The sequence below is a fragment of the Panthera leo genome, chromosome E2, assembly GCF_018350215.1.
Source record: "Panthera leo isolate Ple1 chromosome E2, P.leo_Ple1_pat1.1, whole genome shotgun sequence".
Lineage (NCBI taxonomy): Eukaryota > Metazoa > Chordata > Mammalia > Carnivora > Felidae > Panthera > Panthera leo.
Window position 1 is genome coordinate 19,714,801 of NC_056693.1, and position 23,259 is coordinate 19,738,059.

The 23,259-nt window shown below is 61.7% G+C and overlaps 1 protein-coding gene across 1 annotated transcript in view; it reads left to right on the top strand.

The window, feature by feature from the left end:
- PEPD (peptidase D) overlaps positions 1-22,014 on the top strand; it is a 112,091-nt gene extending 90,077 nt beyond the window's left edge. Inside the window, exons 11-15 of the mRNA XM_042919471.1 lie at positions 230-307; positions 10,029-10,177; positions 17,779-17,963; positions 20,951-21,142; positions 21,513-22,014. Of these exons, the coding sequence (XP_042775405.1) occupies positions 230-307; positions 10,029-10,177; positions 17,779-17,963; positions 20,951-21,142; positions 21,513-21,650 (742 nt within the window). The 3' untranslated portion in view covers positions 21,651-22,014. The remainder of the gene's footprint in view (positions 1-229; positions 308-10,028; positions 10,178-17,778; positions 17,964-20,950; positions 21,143-21,512) is intronic.
- The last annotated feature ends 1,245 nt before the right edge of the window (positions 22,015-23,259 follow it).

The following is a 23,259-nucleotide window of genomic DNA, read 5'->3' on the forward strand; positions in this document are numbered from 1 at the left end:
GACGGTGGCAGCGCTGTGAACCGTGCACTCAGAGGCTTCCACCAGCTGTATGGCTAAGGTGCCGGGGCCGTTGTGCTCCCCGCCCGCACCTCAGACTGTGGGCCTGATACAGCCCCCGCTGGGCCTCTGCTGGAGGGTGGGCGGTAGTGCCCACGGGGCAGGGTGGGGTGCCCCCTCCGGGGCCTGCTGGGCGAAGATGGGCTGTTGACCTCCCCTGGTTGCTGTGCAGTGGTGAGAATTCGGCCGTGCTGCACTATGGACATGCCGGGGCCCCCAACGACCGGACCATCCAGGACGGAGACATGTGGTGAGTGAGGCCAGCCTGAGGTGCCCCTGCCCTGGCTCTGCGTGTGACCCACAGGGCCGCAGTGGGGCTCCACCTCAAGGGGAACAGACTGGGATCTCTTGGTCCCCACCCTGGGAGGGCTGAGCACAGTGAGGCCCCCAGGCCTGCCCCGGGCCCAAACTTCTTTGCCAGGGCCCCCCACCTGCATGGCACCTTCTGTCCATCATCAGGGAAAGAGGATGTGGAGGGCCCTGTGCTGGGGGCCCAAAGTGGCCCCAGCCCCTGCCCCGTACCTGCCACACTCACACCTCTGTCTCGGTACCGGGAGGGTGGGCACCTAGTCTGGATCAGGGAAGACCCGGAGGGAGCCTCGCCCCCTCTGAATCCTGCCAGCCTCAGCCATCCATAAATGGCCATTAGCCCAGGAGGTCAGAGGCAGTGCTTGACCTTCAAGACTGTTTGCAGGGCTTTTCTGAGCACAGCTTACAGTGCTCACAGCACCCCGTGGAGCCCTGACTAAGCAGGCGTAGGCGGGATCTGCAGCCCCCACCCCTGCGATGGACTGGCCCCTGTTGGCAGAATCATACATCTTGCCCACGACCCCGGTCTGTAGGGCTTATGCTGAGCATATGCCGCTCCTCTCCAGACAGCTGCTCCAGGCCTCGGGAGGGGTCTGTGGGCACCTTGCTGACCTGGACCAGCTCTCTCTTCAGCTCATGGGCGCTGGGCATTCCCTGCTTCTCCTCTCCAGCACCCACATATCAGGCAGGGTCAGCCCAGGCTGCCACAGGGCTACTGAGAACCAGTTAAAGGCCGCAAGCCCCGCGTCACCACCCTGCCTTAGCCTGCAGGCATCTTTGCTGTGGTCACCGACACATGGGCGGAGTGGGGGACATGGACTGTGCCACCTGGTTCTCTGGTGCCTTCGCCTCCTGGTTGCCAGGGCACCTGAGCAAGATTTCAGCAAGCCTGCTTCCAGCCGGTATCCTGCTGCTTCTCAGAGTATGGGCGTTGCCCTGCTGGGCTCAGTTCCCGAGCTAGAGCTCTGGCAATGCCTGCACGCTGGCCTGAACCTGAACCTGGCTTCACGCACGTGTAGCTCAGCCCTGCATTGGGGCGGAGGGGAGCCTGCACGCAGGGGTCCCTGGTCCACATCCACTGGGGGGCATGAGCCATGTTCTGAGCTGTCGCTATGTGTTTGCAGAAGCCCACCCAATCCCAGGGTGTCCTTGCCAGGGGCACAGCAGGCTCTGTGACTAGCTGCGCTCACCCGGGTCAGCGGCTGGACGGCATGTTCTGGGTAGGGCCACTGTTGGCAAGAGCCCAGCTCAGCCTTCTGGGAGGAAACAGAGTCACTTAGCTCCCTCCCAGAGCCTCAGTTTACTTTTCTGTTGGTGGAGGTGGCACATGCCTCTCAAGACTATATAGAGGGGTAGAAGAGACGTGTCAGAAACGCAGGTGCTGAGCTCATGTGCCCTTTCCCGGGGGCCTGGGCCGGCAGGGCAGGGACCAGAACATACAGAGGGGGGCACCCAAAGTGGCTGCACCCTTCCCGAGTCATTCAAGGCATAGGGGCCAAGGGCATGCAAAAACCTTGACAGGAGTCTCCCCAGTGCCTGGCACCAGGGACACCCCTTTGGGTAGATTTTCTCACCCTGTCCCCACCCTGTGTCCCACTGCCCATCTCCATGTGTAGGTGAAGTCACTGAGACACAAGGAGGGTCCAGGTGCAGAGCCAGAAGGATTTGGGGAGGGAGTTGACTGCTTCAGACTTGGCTCAGCTGGAGACGAAGGAAAGACAGGGGAGGGCTCTGCCCTCTGGGCCATGGCTGAGCCACTCGTGGCCCCAAGAAACCACCTGGCATCCCCAGGCACTCTTGCCTCCTGCAACATTTCCTAATGCTCTTTGTGCAGCCCATTCTGGCTGGGCCTGGAGACCAGGATGTGGGAATCAGTCCTCGGGCAGAGGCAGAGACCTAGCCCTATCAGCAGGTTTCAGCTGTCATTGGACCAGCTCTGGCCTGCCGGAGGGCCCTGTGGCAGCATCATGTGGCCATGAGTTTTTCTCCTCTGTGAGTTTGGCATATCCCAGAGGACTGTCTGCTTCTCTGCTCTCCTCTTTATCTGCCCCCAGTACGATCCTCACCCCAGGAGAGGCTGGTCACGGCTGTGTTCCTGGGGTGGCCACTGCTGGGGTGGGGCCCGGCTGACCGGGGCGCAGCCTAGATCAGGTTTCCACACGGCCCAGATGTGGCCTTGGCCCTCGTGGGAGCACATGGCACCTGCATCTGCCACTTGCAGCTAAGAGAGGAGAGCGATCCAGGAATCCCACGGATGTTAATGCCAAGTCCAAATTGGTGATTTTATTTTTCTCGTACTAACTTTGAAATGTAGCCAGTAGAATAATTACGAGTTTATTATAGTCAATTTATTATGCAGCATTTAGAACAACATGTTTTGTTGATTACTGCTGCTGCCAGATTGCTGGCGGCGTTTATAATCCATTGTTTTATTGAAATTGATCTGCCGAGCGCCTACTGTGTTCGGTAAATAATAAATCACTCTGTTATCCCAACATAAAAGCCACAATACTTTATCATAAGGTATGAAACCAAAATATGAGCATAGCACAGAGTTTCTCCTGAAGCTGAGTGTCTCCCAGAGCCACGGCTATTCCAGGTGCCCACCGGCTGGCACGCTCTGGGTGCTTCAGTCCCCTGAAGTCAGGGGAAAATGCCCCAGAGATGTTTGAACGTTTAGTGAGGGGCTGTTTGGGGTCAGAGCTGGGCCGGGGCAGTCAGGCTGTACTGGAGAAGGTGGGGGTAGGGCTGAGGCAGCCAGCCTTTCCATCCTTCCCCTCGCAGTCCCACACGTGCCCCCGCACCCCTACAGGGAGCCTTAGAGAGCCCGGGCTGTGTGATGATCCCCCTGCCCTCCCCCTCCCCAGCTGAGTGGCTGGTACCCTGAGCCTCAGCTTCTCCATCAGTCACGGGGTGATAGGGCACCTATCTCTCGGAGAATACACAGTGTTAAGTGGGGAGCCTGGCACAGCATGGCCTTGGCAGGTGAGAGCTGCGATGGTGGCCATCCTCAGAGCCAGCAGTCTGGGGCTTGTACCTGTGCTCCGGGGCCCTGAGGCCCATTTTCCAGCAGCTGGCTCCATGACAGACTGGCGGGGAGAGCCACCGGCAGACTCTGAGCCAGACAGCTCTCGAGTCTCAAGGCCTGTTGTATGTTTTCAGCCCCAGCCCTGTCTCAAGGTGTGTGCCAAGTAGAGCATGAAGCCAGCTGGGCCCGGCCCACCGCCCATGCCTCTGTCCCTCCAGTACCAGCACCTTCCTAGGAGCTGGGCCATGACCGCTGTTGGCCTCCGTCGTCTCCCTGTGAATTGGGGCTTATAGGTTAGGCATGCTGCTTCTCCCTGCACATCAGCTTTGTCACCCAGAGCTGAGAAGTAAGGGCCTGCCGACTCCGTGGGCCCCTTCCCATTTCTGTCTGCTAGATGCTGTCCTGCTTGCTCTGCGTGACCTTGATGTGGCTTCAGATTGCTGGGGCCCTAGTACTCAGCTCACTCAGAACCGTGAGGCCTCTTGTGGGACCTCTTGGGGCTTTGCCCTGGGCTTAGAGCCCTTTCACCAGGAACCCCATCTCCCTGTCACTATCCCAGAGGAGCCATTAGCTGCTTTCTGTTTTGGAGTTTGAGGCAAGTGGCAGACCTTGTAAAACAGGGTGGCAGGAGTGTGGGAAACTTGCTGATTAATGCTCTTCACATGCTCACACAAGGGGTGGTGGCTACTGTCATTGGACACCCATCCTGGGGGGATCCCCAGAAGACCCCTCCTCACCAAATCAGCCCCTGCCAGGTGGGTGTGAGGGGAGACATAGCTCCCATGTACTGCACTGGCTTCCCAGAAACCAAAGTCCCAAAGTGGATGGAGGTGCACCCAGGGGGCACCACTGTCCATGTTCAAGTCCACCCAGAAGCAGTACACCTAGGGTTGGACCCTCTCTTGTGCTGAACTCCTGGGTTTGAGGCTGGCCTGGCAGCCTTCCCACCTCCCCTGGGGCCCTCAGCAGGAGGGGGCCAGGCTGTGCCTCCAGTGGGTTCTGATTTGGAAAACGGCCAGGACACCCCTCCTCAGCTGCTGCTTCCGTCCATTTGATCAGGGAGCGGAGAAATGGTTCCTGAGGTAGCATGCCCTGTGTTCCCTCTGAGAACCTTCTAGAACACCTAAGGATCACCAGGCCTGGGTGGCCCAGCGGCAGGCAGCATGTGGGTGCCGAGCCGGATCTCCCAGCACTGGCCAGGAGAGGGCAGTGTTGTCTCAGGATGTGTGGGCGGGCCTCCTCCCTGCCGGCGGCAGTTCTCCTGTGTGCCCCTGGGGCATGGGAGCCAGCCCACTTTCGGGGAGAGAGGCCTGTCCGGCCCCATGCAGTATCCTCTCCCCCCCTCTCCTCTCCTCTCCTGTCTGCAGACAGGGACCCCTGTTTCTCTTTGCCCTGGTGATGGTCAGCCTGAAGCCGTGGTTCTCTCTTGCCTTACCCTGCTAACGCAGAGGTGGGGACACAGCACACAGTAGCCAAAGCCCCCTTCTTTTTGCCTGGAGAAATCAGGGTTTTCCTCACAGGGAAGCCCCTGGAGACCTCTGACCTATTGCTGGCATGTCAGTGACACATGCTACTGCTCCTGCTGCCCATGTCACAGCCCCAAGCTGCCCCGTCCTTTCCTTCCATAGATGAGGGGACTGGCCTGTGAGGGGCCATGGCCCAGGCAGGCTCTTTCCCTACCTGGCCACCCTTTCCTGCCACCAGCGCCATTACCGCCAACTCCTTCCTTCCCTTGTCTCATTCCCAGTCAGTCCTGCAGGTTAGATGTGGGCTAGGCGTGAAACTGCTTGGGGAAGTGACCCTACCTCGCTCCCACTATCCTGGGCCACCGTGCCATGGGCAGCAGCCTGCATCCATGGGACACCCTGCAGGCCATGGGGGAGGGGGGCTGCCGCTCATCCAGGGCCCCAGCCGCCCCCTTGGCATCCCACAGGCTGACAGGACGGTTCTGCGGCCACAGGGAGGGGTGAGTCTGTGCCTGGGGGCTCCTCCCCAGCTGGTGGAACGTCTGGGCTGGGCTCTAGGCCCCACTTGTCCTGGTGCCTGATGCCCTGGCTGACCTCAGAGAACAAGTGTCACCTCCAGGGCCTACTCCCTGGTGCCAGGCCCAGCCCAGACCCCTCTCCCCTTGCTGTTTGCACAGGGGAACACTTGATTTTCAGCCGGCAGCCCCATCCTGAGTTTTTGATGGTCTTACAGACGTGCCCAGGCCTCAGGGCAAGAGAACACTGTCAGGAGGGCACAGGCCCTGCTAGCCTGGACAGCCAGACCAGTGGCTGTAACCTTCAGCCTTCCGCCCAGTTAGATGTATCCTTGATGTTCTAACCCAGCCCCAGTTATAATCAGATCCCCCTACCACATGCTTTCTGTCTGTTACATCCTGGCCTGTACCCCACACTCTGTTGACTTCACCACCCACAGTTTGAAAAGCACTGGTCCAGACAGCCTGGGTGCTCACACACATCATGGGACACTGCACTCCAAAAAAGTGAAATGAACCATGTGCTGTGCTCGTGACACCGAGTCCCTCCTTGGTGGAGGCCGCTGCCCTGACGCCCAGGCTTTGTCCACAGTGCTTCGGTGGCGGCAAGGGCTTGGGTGGGCGCTGTGTCCCGCCCACACATCAGGCCGGGTGCCATGCAGTGTCCTTCCTGGGGACTTGACCCCTCACTGGTGCTCTGCTTCTCTCCACGTCATCCGTAGAATGGGAATAGCAGTTCTCTCCAGACACACAGGACGCCCCCAGCCTGTGCCTGCTTTTGTTACTATGGGTACCAGGGATCACCAGCTCTGGGTTCCTGGGGGTGGTTGCTTGGGCAACTTTCCTGTCTGCCTGGGCCCCATGGGAGCAGTCGCCCCGTGGAGCAGGGTGTGGAGCAGGGATGCCTAGAAGGTGTGGGGAGAGGTCTGCTTGATGAGTCAGCCCGCGGCCTCCAAGTGATGGCCTTTGCCCCGCTGGTCCCGTCAGGGCCTTGGCACTCCACAGAAGGTTGGGCTGGAGGCGGGCAGGCAGCCCGTGTGCTTCATCTGGAGGGGCCGCCCGCTGGAGTACATCAGCGGGAAAGCGACTAGTACGTCTTCCTCTCTCACCCTGAGGCCTGGAGGGAAGCAGGAGTTTCCGACTTCTCAGAAATCCCCTGGCCTCGCCTGGAACGCAGGCTGGGGCAACTGCAAATTGGGATCTGAAATGCTCCTGCCATCGCATAGAGGCCTGTGTGCATGCACAGTGCCGGTCCTGAGTGAGAGGTGGCCGAGGGCTAGGCCACAGCTCGGGAGGTTGAAGTGAAGCTACCTACTGAGCGCAGGGAGCCTTGTCCGTGCGCAGCAGCGTTTCCCCAAGATGCGGCCCAAGCCGGCCGGCCTCTGCGGTGGGGCCAGGGGAGCTGAGGTAGGGGCTTAGGGAGGGTCTGGCTGAGCCAATGGTGGCGGGTAGCCCGGGCATGAAGCTGCTGGGGAGGAGCCAAGGGCAGACAGAACCTCTCATCCGGCCAGAAATAGAACCAGATAAACACATGTGAGGAAAGAGACGCCAGCGTATTGCTTAGAGATGTGTAATATCTCCCCAGATGTCTTAGATTATCATACGCGTTCACTCGGCCAAAGATGGTGGCGGCCCTGGTGGGTGTCCCCAGGCAGCCGGGGAGGAGGGATCCTGAGCGCTTGGTGGAGCCAAAGTATGACCGAATTCCCCATTGTCACTTTGCGCTCAGAGGGCGGATGAAATGGACACAGAGGAGCTGGAGGGAGATGATTTATGAAAGAGATAGCTTTCGTCCCTGGATTCCAGAGCGGCTTGAATGTGAATAACTTATGTGTGTAGGAACTCTGAGGGGGGTTTAGAAAAAAAAGGGGGGGGGCCAGAGAAAGATAGGGAACTGAGAACACGAAAATAGACTCCAGCCCCGTGCCCCGAGCGTCGCTGGGCAGGATGGAGCTGGCCGACTGGGCGTATACTTCCTTCTACAGTAAGCAGATGATTTTCAAACAAAAAATACAAGCAAAGTCTTTTAGAATCTGAACAGTAAGTCCAGGCTGGCTGAGGAGCTCCCAGCACCCACTGTCCCATGTTCTGTGTTTTTGAGGAGAGTTTTTGGAAAACTTGGTCAGGAGTCTTGTCTGCCGAGGAGAAGCGTCTTGTTTTTGCTGCTCTAGATGACTCCAGTGTTCCATGCGCTTTTGTGGGCTTCCTCGTTTTTTAAATAGTTCAATTTCTGTTTTTGTTTGAGACCAGACGGACCAATAGAGCCCTCTGCCGGGGGGGGGGGGGTGCTGCCGATGTGGTGGCCCCCAGGAGTCTGTGTCCCCCAAGCTCCCGGCTCTGTCCTGTCTGCTCAGGCCATTCTTGGACGTTCTGAATCCACAAACCACAAACGATTTTTCTTTTCTTGCCTCTGAGGGGCCCCAATGAAAATGCTCTGCTCCCCGAGTGAAACTGGACCATGGCCCCACACAGACCTGCTCCCCACGCCTTTCTATACATCGGCCCTAAAAGGACACAAACCTGCAGCCGTGGAGGCATCGTCATCTTAAAGGAAGCAAAGCTGAGGCCCTGAGACCCAGTGCTGGAGCCAGGACAAGAGAGCCCATCCCTGGGCTCTGAGCTTCTGACCCCGACATGGAACTTTGCGGGTCCAGTGTTCAGAGCCTCGCTTTCCCAGCAGGTTAGGGCTAAGCCGCCCTCCCACCCAGCTCTGTGAGTGTGCCCCTGGCAGGAGTAAAGCTACCGTTGGCCCAAACACCCTGTTGGGCAGCTGTTGGCCCAAACACCCTGTTGCATCTGGAGCTTCCCAGGGAGCAGATGCCTGGGCGTGTCTGCTCAAGGCCTCTCTGTTTCATCTTCAAGTCACCTCTAGTGAGGCCCAGGTCCTCCCCGTCAGCCTGCCCCAAGCAGAGTCTGCTGGAGTCTATGACTTTGACCCAGCCTGAAGTTCCTGTGCCATCCTGGTTGGGGCTCTCCCCACTCCCGGAGAATCACCTGAGGTGTTATCTCCTGCTTTTTGCACTGTTGACACTGTTTATGGTGTTTTGCAATAGGAAAAAGACAGGAGATTACAAAGTGCCTGGCTGGGGACTTTGGATTCCAGCAAAGTGTCCAGGGATCCTGAGCATTCAAGTTTTTCTTCTCCAAAGATCTGTTTCTTTGGAGTAGCTGGTGCTTCCTGTCAGGCCACATGACCCGACCCCCTGCTCCAACAGCAGGGCCAGGGACCCCCTGCTCTGTCATTTGGGGTCAGGGCCCCAAAGGCAGGCTCGCAGGCAGCCCCTGGAATGTTTGTGGATGGTGGTGTTCACCCCGAGGATTTGGGTTTGGGGGAGAGGCCCCGGTGGAAGGCACAGCTCTGCCCCTGGCTCAGGTTTGCCAGGACCTGTGCAGCTGCAGACCAACCCCCAGGAGAAGCTGAGAACAGAGCCGGGCACCGTCGCAGAGGGCAGCCCCACCACCCCTCAGCTCCTCCCGACTCTGTGGCTACCTGGCACCAAAGACTCAGCAGAATCCTGGGCCTGGGGCTAGACCAGTGGCCCTCAATCGGTTTTGTCACCATGAGCGTCATGGCTTGGCTGATGAAGTGGCTGGGGGTGCTGGTGGGGCCCCCTGTGTGCCTGCTGCCAAACACCCTGCCGAGGTGCTTGGGTGGGATGGGATGTGGAGGGGGGGCTCGGTCTGTGCCCCCCTCACTGCTCTCATCCGGGGCCCCTCTGGCGTGGTGACCCAGCAGCCCTTTGCATAACCTGCTGCGTTCCACCATGGGGGTGCAGGGCAGGATTCCTTCCTGCCCTTGACCCGCGAGGGCCCTGAGGCCCGGGCAGGCAGCAAGGGTGGTGGAGTGGCCCACCCCACCCCCTCCTAGCCCTGCCACACTGGGCCCTGTCACAGGGGGTCCAGAGGGCAGGCTCATCTGGCCTGTCCTCCGGACTCTGGCGCCATCCTGCTTGCTGGCTCACAGACCCCGGCTCAGGGCCTCTGCAGCCTTCCTACTCTCCACCTCTGCCTGTGCCCGCTGGTCCCTCCCCTGCCACTGGGACGCCAGGGCACCCTGCTGCGTGTGAGGACCGTCCTCTGCCAGGTCCTCCCTGCTCTTCCCTCAGGCCCTGGAAGAGCACATCTGTGCTATCCCAGCAGGGTCCTCCAGTCGGGGGACCTCCGTGCTGGGACAGAGCCACTGGCTGAGCTTTCACTCAGACACCAAGGCCCAAGAGAGCTGGGTGGTGCTCCTTATCCCACTTGTCTGTTGGATGGGGGCATTCCTCCCCACGGCCCCTGCACGGCTCCCATGAGCAGTGCATGGAGGCCAGATGCTGCGTCAGGGCCTGGGGACCTGTCTGCCCCTTCCTCATTCTCCCAAGTCAGTCCCCACAGCTGGGCGTCCATAGGCCTTGGAGGGCAGGGGTACGTGTGTGGGATCGGCCCCACTCCAGGCTTCCCTGCTCTGGGGTCAGAGGTCTCTGCTGATGGCACCGTGAGGGTGCACTGGGGTGGGAGGCCCCGTACTGCTTCCTGCGCTGGTGACCCAGCAAGATGGCTCGGGCTCAGCGCCCGGCGCCTCCAGGGTCCGACAGGCTGCCCTTGAGCCGCGCGGTGGAGAGTTGGAGGCGGGGAGGGCACCCCCTACCTCACACCTTCCTCTCCCTGCAGCCTGTTCGACATGGGTGGGGAGTATTACTGCTTCTCTTCCGACATCACCTGCTCCTTCCCCGCCAACGGCAAGTTCACCGCAGACCAGAAGGCCATCTATGAGGCGGTGCTGCGGAGCTGCCGCGCTGTCATGAGCGCCATGAAGCCAGGTGAGGGCACTGGTGGTTGTGGGGCAGGTCCTGCACTGCACAGCCTGACTCGGTCCCCCGTCACCGGAGGAGCTCAGCTGGCCAAGACTCCAGGCGGTGTCAGATCCCCAGGAGCAGTCCTAGGAAAGGGGGCCGGCCAGCAAGGAGAGACAGAGCTGGGAATCGGGGAGCTCAGCCCAAGGTCACCCCAAGTCCCACCTGCTACTCTCCACCAGCAAGAACCCCTGGTCGCAGTGGCCACTGGAATGTCAGCATGTCCGCTGTCCTCTCCTGGAGCAGGGTCCACTCCAGAGAGGGCTTGATCAGCACATGCCAACACTGGCATTTGGTTGGACGTCAGGGCACCCTTCTGTTCAGGCCGCAGCTGGCTCTGGAGTGGGCCGAGTGTCTCTCCAGTGTCTGGGGAATGGTGAGTGGCTGCCACAGAGCCCTCTGGGGACCTGGCCATGACACCCTCGAAGGCTGGACTCTAAGCTCATTCTGAACTCAGAGGGACTATGGCAGTCAGACTGGCATCCCTCCATGGAGCCTTTATTCAGGAAAAGAAAAGATCCCCAAACTATAAAATCCCCAGGATGTGGCCTCTTGAGGCTGATGGCTCTGTGTTGGCTAAACAGCCCCGGGGCCCCCGCTGCCCGTTGTTGGGATGAGTTACAGCCTCGGTCATCAGGCCAAGAGCTGCTTTTGAGGGTTCCTCAGCAACTGTCACTTTCGGAGGCAAACTGAGCGAGCCTTTCCGGATGGCCCCCGTCTGGCCGCAGAGCCCCCCACCTAACCCCACCAGAGGTTAGGGAACCACAGAGGGACACTGGCGGGCCCAAGCCCTGCCCCCTCACTCATCCAGCAAGAACAGAGCTCGGTGGTCCCAATACGGGGAGCTCAACCCGAAAGGAAAGCTTAAAAGTTAAGCTCCTGCTGGGGTGACGAGGTGATGGGACCTGCATATTTCAGCAGCTGCAGAAGGAAGCAGTATCTTCTGTTAATTTTTGAAAAAGCCGAGGTCACGGGGCATCTAGGTGACTCAGTCGGTTGAGTGTCCAACTCTTGATCTTGGCTCAGGTCTTGATCTCAGGGTCGTGAGTTCGAGCCCCACACATGCTGGGCATGATGCCTACTTAAAAAAAAATTTTTTTTAAAGCCTTGGCGGCCACTGAGTATTAACATGGGAACCTCCAGGATGGTTGTTGAGTTGTCAGAAAAGTGGAGGATGGAGTGGCCGATGGTCCCCTTTTGTGTAAAAGAAGGAAGTGTAAAAGGGCCTGCAAATCCACGGAGGAGGCGTAGGAGGGGCGCTGGAAGCCGGGCAGCAGAAGAGCGTGCTGGTGGGCGCGGGGTGTTTCTGACCTTTAAACCAGGGAACACATCCCCTATTCCCAGTGAGGTCCAGCCTCGAGAAGCGGTCACCCGTCACCCCGAGGGGCATGGCCCTTCCTGCTCCCTCGACACCACAATGACTAGGGTTTGTTCCGTTTTGAACAACACTAGCCGTGGGCTGTGGCGTGCTCCCTGGCGTCTGTGAGCACAGCCGCCCGCACCCCCCGGGCATACCTCCAGGACTGGCCAGGGGCTTCCTCCGCTGTGCTCCCCACACTGTGCCCCCAGCCCGGCCTACCTGGCAGCACCCCCACCCTCGGGAGAGTCTGCTCACACCTGAGTAGCGCTTCCCAGGTGGGCGTCCTGGCCGACGGCTGACAAAGCGGTCCTCATTCTGCCCAGAAAGTAGTCGGGCCCGCTGTCCCCAGGGCCCCCAGCCAGTTGCACTGAGAAAGGCCTGGTGCTCTGTGCCCTGGACGTGCCTGGCCACGTCCCTCTGGGGGCAGGCAGAAGGCTGGGCTCGGCGGAGCTGGTCTGCACAGACTGGGCGGGGTGGTCCTCCCCCACGCACAGTGGGGCACGGGCTGGGCCTGTGCTGGGGCCTGGAGGTTCCCTTGGGTGTGGGGTGGGAACGGATCCCTGCTGTAGCCCCCGCCTCTCCCACGGATACTGGGGATCGCGACACAACTGACAGTGCCCGAGGGCCGACTCTGTCGGGTCCCATGCCAGGCAGGCCGAGCTGTGCCCACAGAGCTGCTCACGTGGGGACAGCTCATCTCCCCAGAGCTGCGAGGAGGCCGTGGCCAGGTCAGCCCCATGTCCTGTCCTAGCGGAAATGCCCCTGGTTTGTGGGTTTGGCTGCTGGGCCAAGACACACACCCGCTGAGACTGCACGGCTGCTTCCGACGACCTTCCAGGGAAGCGGAAATAAAGACACCAGAGTGGCAGTGAGATGCCCAGAGGAGACGCACAGAAGGACCAGAACCCCGGGTCAGAACCCCGAAGGCGTTCTGTGTGTTCTGACAGCGTCGGGGCCTCCCTCCCTGTCGGGGAGGGTCAGCGTCGGGGCCTCCCTCCCTGTCACCCAGACAGCCAGGGGAGGGTGGCTGAGCCCACTCAGAGGGGCCGTACCTGGGAAGGTGCCCCCCATGCCAGTCCTACGGCAGGGGCCTGGCCGCCATGGCTGGGTGGAACTGAAACTCTCCCTGGCTCCTGTGTTGGGGCAAGCGGCCCACCCCGTGCAGACCACCCTGTCTCCATGGGTACCAGGGAGTCTCCATGGGTGCCAGTGGGGCCCCTCAGCCCCCCTGAGGGAGGCCTGGGGTGAACCCAAGCAGGAGCGCCCCAAAGACTGCTGTCCATCGTGCATTCTCCGTCCCTCGTCCCTCCGGCCACCATGGAGCACTGAGGACACTTCTTGCCACTTCCAGCACTCAATTCCTCTCCGTGTCCCACTGTGCTCACCTGCCCGCCCTGGCCTCCCCCGCTTAGGCTACAGGTCCGCCCTCCTGAGCCCGTACTGCCACAGGGCCCCACAGAGGCAGTGTAGACTGCTCGCTCGGCTCTGGGCCCCGCTGCCCACGGCTGTGAAAGCGGTGGGTCTGTATGAACAAGCCCTTCATCGTTGCGCCCGTGCAGTTGTGTGCAGCTCCTGGCCCGGCTGGTGTCCGGGCTCTGGCCACTTGGGGGCGGGGGCCGGTGCAGCCAGCACAGAGTCAGAAGCAGACTGCCCCCAGAGCAGCCCAGGCGGCAAGAGAGGACGCTGTGGAGCCACCAGGTGATCAAGCAGGAGGAGGGCACCCGGAGCTGTGCCGGCCCGCGTGGCACAACGCGTGTCGGCTGTGGCCTGTGGTCGGGTGCCTTTGCCAGCTCTGCCTCCCTGCCGGGCGGGAACAGGGACAGGACTGGCTGGGCTCCCCTCAGGCCCCTTCTTGGAGATGGCTAGGAGCGGAAGGGTGCGGGGACAGTGTGCCTCCCGGTCTGCGGGCGCCCTCTGTGGCAAGAGCCGGGACAGAGGAGGCTGTCTGGGGAGGGCCCTGAGAGGCCCCCCTGCTGGCTGGAGGATGGTGGACAAGTTCCCGCCCTCCCTGGCCTCATTTACTCCCTCAGGCTGTTGGCCAAGGTTGGGGGGTGCGGGGAGGGGGAGCGTGCGGAGACTTTGAGAGGCAACCGCACTCCACTCAGCATCTAGGCGCCTGCAGCCCCAGGGCGCATGCCGCCCCCTGCCCTTCCGCAGGGTGAATGGGTCCCCGGAGGTCCTGGCAGCAGCCGGGTCTGCGGTGGGGTGGGCTGGAGGCCCTCAGCCCTGCGCCAGTTTGGCCCACCAGACGGCTCCCTGCAGCCCACGGGGCCTGCCCTGGGACCAGGCCCTGCGCCTTCCTTGCGGCACCCCCAGGGTCTGGCGCACACGTGGTCTCCTGAGGGCCATTGTCTTTGGATGAAGTGAGCTCTTTGTCTGGAAGTAGCAGTGAGGATTCAGCTCTCCGGGCCCTCCTGGCTGAGCTCTGGCCGAGCCCCTGGGGCTGCCGCACTCTGGACGGGAGGCCTCAGGCGGTGAGGGATGCTGCTGAGGCTCCCAGGGGCCAACCTGGACCCTGGCCCGTTGGGGAAAGGTGTGGGGAAAGGGGGCCAGGTGGGCACAGATCAGCCTGTGACCTGGGGCCCGGGCACCAGGGCTCTCTGGTCTCTGAGCCAACGGCCGGATTACGGGCACAAACCTAGATGCTACCCTGGCACCCCAGGGTCTGAGTGCACAGAGGAGCAGGGTGAGGGGGTCACACCTGGATCCTGGGCCCATGAGGTCACAGCACTGGCTGCAGGAGAGAGCCATGAGGGGGGCCGGGGCTCCTGCTCAGGCCACACGTTTGCCAGGCATGGAACAGGACACAGGGCCCTCCTCCCAGGGCTCAGAGGCTTTGACTAAGCCACAGCTGGCCAGCGTGCTGTCCACTGGTGGGAAGAGCTCTGACAGCACAGGAAGGGGCAGTCAGGGAGGGCTTCCTGGAGAAGGCCTTAACACAGAGGCTCACAGGAGAGAGTGTGAGAAGGTGAGGACTTTGGAGAGGTGGTACCAGCTGAGGGGCCAGCAGGTGGAAAGCACAGGGAAGCGCCGGCACGAGGGTCGTGGGCCCAGGGGTGGAGGGCAGTGAGCCTGGAGAAGGCCGGGCTGAGGTACACGTACTTGGCTCTGTCCTCAGGGCAGGATGCTCCCGCGTTTCTAAGCAGGATGCAGGGAAATGAGGCCTTGCAAGGGTTGGGGAGGAAACAGGCAGGAGTCCAGGAAAGGTCAGGGTCTAGATTCCAGAGATGTTTCAGGGAAGGTGGGACAAAGCTTTGGGGCTTGCCGGAGGTGGGAGGGCGGGCAGGGCCACCGACGCCCAGTCTGCAGTGTGGTCCCCAGTGTGGCATCCCCAACCTGAGCAGGCTTAGGGGACCGCTGAGCTTCGAGCTGGCCACATGGGCCCCGAGGTGCCTGTGAGCTGCTGAGGTTGTGGGGGAGCCTGAGGTCCCCTGGTTTGCATCCACTCCTCCGACCCAGCCCAAGGACGGCAACCTTCACACACTTCAGGGCCCCTGTCCTGGCGGAGGGTGTCGTAACCACCATCCGGGCCAGACGCTGAGGCCAAGTTGCTGGAGGTTGGATCACTGTCACAACCCTAACCACACACAGGCAGCAGCCCCACTGCCAGCCACGAGAGCGTGTGCAGGGCCGGCCCCGAGGACACAGGCGAAGAAGACTGGAGGCGCCGTGGGGACCGCCCGGGCCCTCGCGTCTGGCCCCAAGAGGACAGGAGAGGAGCCGAGCTGCCGGCCGAGCATGATTTATACCTGACTCCCCTCTGCCGAGGCCGCAGCCCACTTGGAAGCCAGCCAGGCTTGACGTCAGGCCGCTTCCTGGGGCTTCCCTTTGGCCACCGGAAAAGGCCCCTTTCCAAGAGAAACGGAGCTGCTCTGGAGTCGGGGTGCAGGATGCCCTTCCTCAGCCCCGGGGCCAGGCGGGCTGGGAGAGTTTGCAGAGCTGCCTGGGGGCACTTTCGGGCCCAGAGGATCTGGGCGGGAGCACAACTTGCGGAAGAGCTGCGGTGCTTTTGCCCCTGAACCAGCAAGCTCTCTGGTCCTGAGGTGCGAGCAGGCAGACCCGTCCAGGGAACAAGGTGCTAGGAGGGCAATAACCAGGACGGTGGAGAGAGTGCTCGGGAAGGTCCCTCCAGGGCAGGGCCCACATATGTCGAGACCTGAGCAGTGGGTCTCACTCCAAGCGGCCTGTGTGCGGCTGTAACAGGTGGCCCGGCCTGGGGAGGGCGAGGTGGGGTGCATCGGCCTCGGGGGAGCAGGGAGCCGAGGCTGGGGCAGGCTTGGCTGGTACCCCAGGAGCACGGCGGACATCCAGCGTTGAAGTAGGGTCTGGCTGGGCCATAAGCAACGGATGAATATTGGCCGACAGTTTTGCGGGGGGTTACTGACCCGGTCCCCCAGTAGATGCCAGAGTCTCTGTGGCCAGTCTTCTAGGGCCAGCATTGCAGCTGTTTGACAAAGGGAGGCATCTGAGGCTCCCAGAAGTGCATTAGCAGCTGAGCTGGGATCCAGTACCCAGCCTTCCATTTCAGGATGTCCAACTTTCGGAGGAAAGCCGCCCACCTTGACTCTGCTGTCAGGGCTTTGAACCGGGCTCTCCCCGCTGCTTGAGTGGGTAAAGCCAGACCCTAGGATGCCGCCACTACCCTGGCACTCTGTGGGCCGAGGCAGGTCAGGCCTCAGGAGCTGGACTCCAAGGAGGCTGTCTGTCTCTAGAGACGGGGCTTCCCCCCTCGGCCTCCCTGCACCTTGGGCCCTGGGCCGACTCCCGCCCTATGAACTGGCCGGGGTGCAGCCCTCTCCACCTGCTCAGAGCCTGGCCCTCAGGGATCCAGGAGGATGGGTCAGCACTGTGCCTCCAGCCAACCCAAGACCCCAACTGTGGGGTCTCCATCCCTGGCGGGGAAGGGGGCCCAGGTGGAGGACTGGTGCCCAGCAAGTGCCTGAAGGGTGATGCCCTGTGTCCCAGAGTGGCCCCCCCTCTCTACCCCTGGATTGAGCCCTTGGGCTACCTTCTGCCAGCCACAGAGGTTCGGAGCCCTGAGCCCAGACCTGCTGGCCCAGCCCTTGCGGGCGCGGGGTCCGTGCAGGTTCCCAATGGTGCGGGATGCCAGGGCGCCCCTCTGCAGCTGCCATCATCCGTGCTGGTGGATGTGGAGGGCAGGGCATCATGGGGGTGCCACTTGGGAGCCAGTGTCGCTCCCCACAGGGAGGAGGCCGCAAGGGTTGGCACTGGCCCCCTCTGGCTGGATCACTGCTCAGGGGTGTACACCCCCACAGCTGCCTGGCCCCACGTGTCCTGGCCCACGGCCTTAGCCAGCATGTGGCCTGCCCCCAAATCAGCCCTGTGGCGTGGGGCAGGGAGCTTCACCAACCTCAGTCCTTGTGTGGTACTTAGGTGGAGTGCCCGGTGCCCTGGAGTGAGGTTGGAGTGGGACCCCGCCAGCCCAGTGGGGAAGGCCGGCGTACCCCCACGATGGCCAAGGCTGTTTGAGGGTGGCTGCCTGAGAACCTTGGACAGAGCCCCTGAGCTTGCTTGCCTCGAAACTCAGTGCCTGGGGACATGCTCTCCCTGGTGACCTTTGCCCCAGAAACGTGGGGCAAAGATGAGTTGGATTAGCAGTCTGGGGCCTGGATGTCTGGGCTGCCGTGGAGACGGTCAACCCTGGCTCGTGGCAGGCGGAGCCACAGACCCCTGCCGGCCAGCCCACGAGGCCGTGCTAGCTCGTGCTAGCTGCACCTTCACCCCGAAACCTTTGCTCCCCACAGTGGCTCCAGGGGTGATTCAGCCCCGCCTGGGGGTGTGCAGCCATGCCCTCGCCCCACAGCCTGAGGCCCTGAGCTTTGATTTGGGGCTCACTGAGGCAGCCCCACATCTGTGGGGGACATGTGCTTTTCTCCTGATGCTCAGGAACCTTCCTGGGCTCGCTGGCCCCGGAAGCACGCACTGGCCGCGGGCAGACACGCCACGGGCTGGGGAGTAGACCTAAGCTGGACGCCCGGCCCCGGGTGACAGGAGCCTGCCCCTGAGGGCACAACGGAGACAGAGGAAGGGTCTCGGGGTCCCCAGCTGCGGCACCCTCACCACTCACTTCTGGCCGTCCTGCCTCAGCCAGTGCAAGGGCTCCACGTGTCCCCCAAACTTTCCCTTGGGGAGCCCCAGCCGGACTGCCAGTCCCCGCAGCTCATTGCAGCCTCCTTTGGAGCCGCAGGGGTCTGGTGGCCTGACATGCACCGCCTGGCTGACCGCATCCACCTGGAGGAGCTGGCCCGCATCGGTGTCCTGAGCGGTAGCGTCGACGCCATGGTCCAGGCCCACCTGGGAGCTGTGTTCATGCCTCACGGGCTCGGCCACTTCCTGGGCATTGACGTGCACGACGTGGGAGGCTACCCCGAGGTCAGTGTGGACACGTCAGCCAGGGGCCTGCCCGTGAGCAGTAGCTGAGCTGGCCCTGCCCACGGTGGGTCGGGGCTCTGGGATCAGCTGTGGTGTAGTGGGACCGGCTAGGGAAGGAGGAATGGGGTCCCACAAGGCCCCCCACCCCTCCTGTCCCTCCACCCATTGGTCGGTCCTGGTTCAGGCGCTGCGGGGGTGTTTCCCGGAGTGCGCCTCTCCTGGTGGCTGCCACCTCAGAACCTAGTGCCAGCTGGGTGTGCCCTGCCTGGTGAGCCCCAGGCTGTGCGCTGGGGGTGACAGCTGCCCCGAAGGGTAGGAGGTGGCCAGTGTGCAGCACGCGGGGTCCCCAGAGAGCAGTGGGCACCCCAGAGCTGGCTCTTAGTGATGGGGCTGGCGCTGCGGCCCTTTTGTCCCCTGCCTCTGGCTTCTTTCGGGTGCAGGTGGTGAGGCACCATGGCTGGCCCTGGGCCTTCCAGGGACTAGCAGAGCCCGGCACCCCTCACAAGCCCAGCAGCAGACCCAGCCCCTGGGCCAGCACACCCCGTGGCCTCCTCGTCTGCAGGCTCTCGAGGCACCCTTGGCAGGGGAGGGAGGCTTCCGTGGGCATTTCCAGATGAGGCTTTCCCCTCCCCCTCCTACCAACCGAGTCTCGAAAGGACCACCCAGAGGGTGCCTGCAGCCAGCCTTGGGGAGGCCCTGCCCGGCAGGTGGCTGCGGTCTTTCCGGGCCCCGGGTGGGTGGGGGTGAGCCCGGCCCTGCCGCCTGGCCCGGTGCCCAAGGTGCAGGGGGCTGATTATGCAATCGGTGCACACCCTGGGGCCCACCAGCCAGTTAGCCAAGACTAGGCTTGGCCTGTTGGCTGCAGGGTATTTTGAAAGCACCAAGAACGATTTTTGGGGGGAAAAATTGCTCAAGAGAAGCATTATTATTCAATTATTTTTTCCTCAAGTGTAAACAGTTAAATTTGGAGAAACAAAATCAGTTTTAATTTCCTAATTTCTATCCATCACACTGTGTACAGGGAGCCAAGAGCAGAGCCTTCCAGACATTGTTAACTGAGGTTCGTTATTCATTAGTCGCCAGGACTCTTTTTTTCCACCAGAGAAAATTGGCAGCAAACTGCTTTTATCTTTTCCAGTAAGCAGCCCTTTGTGCTCACAGAGTCTATTCTTTTGACAGATAAACATTGTAGAAAAAATATGGCTTTTCCTATAAAAGTCATTTGTTTTATTTCAGGCCTGCAGACACATCTGGGTCCCCTCTGCTCAGAGCCCAGTCAAAGCGGAGGCCCCATCCAGCCCTCTGCCCCAGCGGAAGCCGATGTGGGTGCGGCACGGGCAGGCGCCCCTGCTCCCCACAAGGCTCGGTCCCTGGGCTGGAGGGGCCGGGGCTTCGGCCTCTCCCCTTCGTGGGGTCTGCTCTCCCCTGCCCAGCCCCCATGCTTCTCCCGGCCCCGCTCGGACGGGCGTTCTTGTGGGGAGACTCCTGAGAGCCAGTGCTCTGAAGGGGTAGAGGTCGGGGCCGGCATAGTCTCCTGCCCCCAGGGTCCCTTCCCCCCCCTCACCTGCAGTCTGGGTGGTGGTCCTGGAATTTTCCGGAAGCCTGCGTAGACGGCCCCTCCCCTGGGCACACCCACGGAGTGGCTCGGTGCGGGCACACAGTGACCAAAGGAGGACGGGGAGACACGACCTAGCCAGGTTTCTGCCTCTGCCAGGGCCCTGGCTTTGCCGCCCTTGGAATGGAGGGAAAGGGATAGGTGCTCGGGGTGGCACGAAGGTGAGGGACAGGGAGAGGGTGCCCGGGGGCAGCCACAGACTTCAGGTGGCAGAAGGCCCTGCCCTGCAAGCACCTCTCACCTGAGCACGGGGACCGACATTCCAGGCTGGGCCCTTCCGTGTCGCCAGCCCATCCGGGCAAAAAGTGTCACGGGACCCGGTACCACACCAGATAGGCATCTGTACCCAAAGCATGACTCATCAGGGGTCACAGTGCCTTAACGTCCCCTCATCACCTCCGCCCCAGCCCAGCTCATGCCAGAGTGGCAGCACACGCATTTCTGTCCCCACCCTCGTGGAATCCCGGTCACAGCCTTCCCTGCTGTGCCCAGCTGTGGAGGCCGAGCCAGCCTGTTTCTGGTTACCTTACATGAACCGCTAATTGAAGTCTGATGTTCTTGGCCCCTAAACAGTCAGAAATGACAGCTCCGTGTCCAGCAGCTGGGCTTCCAGGGAAGAGCCGCGGACGGGGCGGGGCAAGCCCGCAGCCCGGCCCCAGAGCTTGCTCGCTGCCCGCTTGCTCCCTGGCTCCGGGCCTCAGGGACCCGGGGACACGGGTGTTGGCTACGCCGTGAGAGTCGAGAGGCCCGGGCCAGGTGTGCGTTTGTGGGGAGAGGGTGCCTCTGCAGGGAGGCGGGCAGCCGTTCCCTAGGGGCGCCCACGTGGCCTCCTCCACGTGCATCTGAGCATGTGCGTGGGGCCGTCCTGCTGACGGCACCTGGCCCCCCTCCTGGAAGGCCACACGGGAGACCTGCGTCTGGGGGAGCAGCGCCCAGCACCGCCGGGGCCGCTTTCCAAGTGAGCCGCCTGGAAGGAAAAGATGTGGTGCGGGAAGCCTCGCAGCCTCCCTAAGAGCTTTTTTGGCTTCACGAGTTTGGCTTCTGCCGTTCCTCTGGCGAGGAGAGGCCTGCGTGAGGGCAGCCGGACCCCAGGCGGCCGCACGGCCAGCACGGGCGGGCGGCCCCGGGTGTGTGCGCGCCGGTTGTCCCCGGGGCTCCCGCAGGCGCTTCCGGGGGTACTGGGGGGGGAAGGCGGGCAGAGTCTGCAGGGAGTAGAGGGTCTTACCGAAGCGCTCGGGGCACGGCCCAGCAAGGGGCAGCCTGGGCCAGAGCCCCTCCGGAGCACAAAGCCTCCCTCGCAGCTCCGGGGAGCGCAGACGCTCGGGGTGGAGCCAGCCCTCCTCAGGCCCCCGTGGCCTCCCTGTCTGCGCAGGGCGTGGAGCGCATCGATGAGCCCGGCCTGCGCAGCCTGCGCACCACTCGGCACCTGGAGCCCGGCATGGTGCTCACCGTGGAGCCGGGCATCTACTTCATCGACCACCTCCTGGACGAGGCCCTGGCGGACCCGGCCCGCGCCTGCTTCTTCAACCGTGAGGTCCTGCAGCGCTTCCGCGGATTTGGCGGGGTGAGTGCCCACAGGCCCTGGGTCTCTGCTTCCAGAACATCCCCCTAGCGCACGCTGCCGCGGGTCCGACACAGGAGCCCTAGCGGGAGGAGGGATGATCTTCGATTCCTCACTTGACAAGGACCCGGGCCGTCCTTTCTCCTGGTCTGTTGCAGACGGGAGGGGGGGGGCAGGTGGCGGGAGCAGATGGCCCCATGGGAGGAGGCTTCCCCGCCCCCCCCCCCCCCCGCGGCCTCCCCCGGAAGCCCGGAGGCCAGCCCCTTCCATCAGGGGCAGGACAGACCGCTCCTGAGAAGGGGCCCCTCTGACCCTCTAATCTGGTGCACGAGGCCAAGCTCAGGAATACTGAGTGTCTGCCGTTCCGAGCCAGGTCCGTATCGAGGAGGACGTCGTGGTGACCGACAGCGGCATGGAACTGCTGACCTGTGTGCCCCGCACAGTGGAGGAGATCGAAGCGTGCATGGCAGGCAGCGACAAAGCCTTTACTCCCTTCTCTGGCCCCAAATAGAGCCAGCTGGGAGCACCCAGTGGGACCAGGGACCCAGCCTGGCAACCTTTCTTCACGACGGGCCCTCCGGAGGCCAGATGGGCGCTCAGAAATCACGTGGCTGGGTCCGTGTTTGATCATGCTGTTTCCTCGGGGGGGAAAATCTTTCTTAACCTTCTGCAAGATCACACCTCAGTCTGCTATTACTTTGCTTGAATGACAGTGGCTTTTGAAATGCTAATGGAAAACAGTTCTGTTCTTTAATAGCAACTAAAATGTGTCTTGCTGTCATTTGTATTCCTCTGCTCAGGGAAGATCCATTTCCAGTGTTTTCTCTCAAAAATCAATATGCAGAATGGAACTTGCAATAAAAAGTTTCCAAAGATGGGCCTTTGTGCGCGGCTCCCTCTCTGTCCTTTCTCCCTTTGCAGATGAGCACGCGTGGCCGGACCTAGGACGTGGGCGCTGACGGTGCAGAGCGCCGGGTGCTGGGCGCGTAGCTGGAGCCGGCCTCCACGCGCCTTTGCACGGGAAAAGGTGAAGCGGCAGAGGAAGAAGCCTTTCTGATACGGCTACGGCCTCAAAGCCGCGTTTCTGAAGGGGGCATTAAGGCATAGTTAAAACTTGAGACTTGCAGAGATTCCCTGCCTTGACTTCCTTTTCACACCGGACGTGCTGGCCAAGCCGGCATCTGCCCGAGAGACACTGCCCCCCAGCTCAGCTCCACGGCAGAGGTGAGCTTTCTCGTGGCCTCCGTGTTTGCTGAGACCACGTCTTCCCTAAGTGTAAACCCACGGGCCAGATTCCTCTCCGCCAGGGACACTTCAAGGCCGGTGGGGCCTGGTCCCTGCCGAGGGCAGAATGCCTGTCCTTACCTCTGCTGGCCCAGCTCCGCACTCCCGCAGAACCCAGGGCTGGGGGATTCTGTGCCGAACCGGTCCAGGTTTGTCTCCTCACGGTGCCGTCATCCAGGAGTTTCCAAGCCAAGATGAAGGGCACATAAGACAGGACACCAGAGGTGAAACCACCATGGGGTGGAAAACTGTGGCCCAAGCTAGACGCCTTGAAAAGCCACTGAAGCGTTTAGTACAGATGATTTCTTCCTGCGACAGGCACGCAAAAGTGCTCGTGAAGTGACCAAGTTAAAACGAAACCATTTTTCCTGTTTGCTTCTCAGACTTTTTTTTTCTTAAGTTTATCTTATGTGTGATCTGGGGAGGAGCAGAGAGGGAGGGAGAGGGAGTCCCAAGCAGGTCCCACGCTATCCGCACAGAGCCCAATGTGGGGCTCGAACTCACCAACCGTGAGATCGTGACCAGAGCCAAAACTGAGAATCAGATGCTTAGCCGACTGAGCCACCCAGGCACCCTGCCTCTCAGATCTGTAACCACCATTTTTTCAGGTTTTCTGCTGGTGCACAGACAGCCCCTAAGTTCTTGGTGACGCCGAGCGGTTTGAGTAACGACAGTCTTGAGTGTCAGGAGTTTGAGTTCAGCAAACGTTTCTCCAGCCCAGCTGTACCTGAGACACATTGTGGCATACAGGGTTTCAATTCGCCCACCGCCAGGATAGAATCAGTGGCAGTTAGGTGGAAACTGTAAATGGATAGTTTAGTTGGTGTTCATTAAAA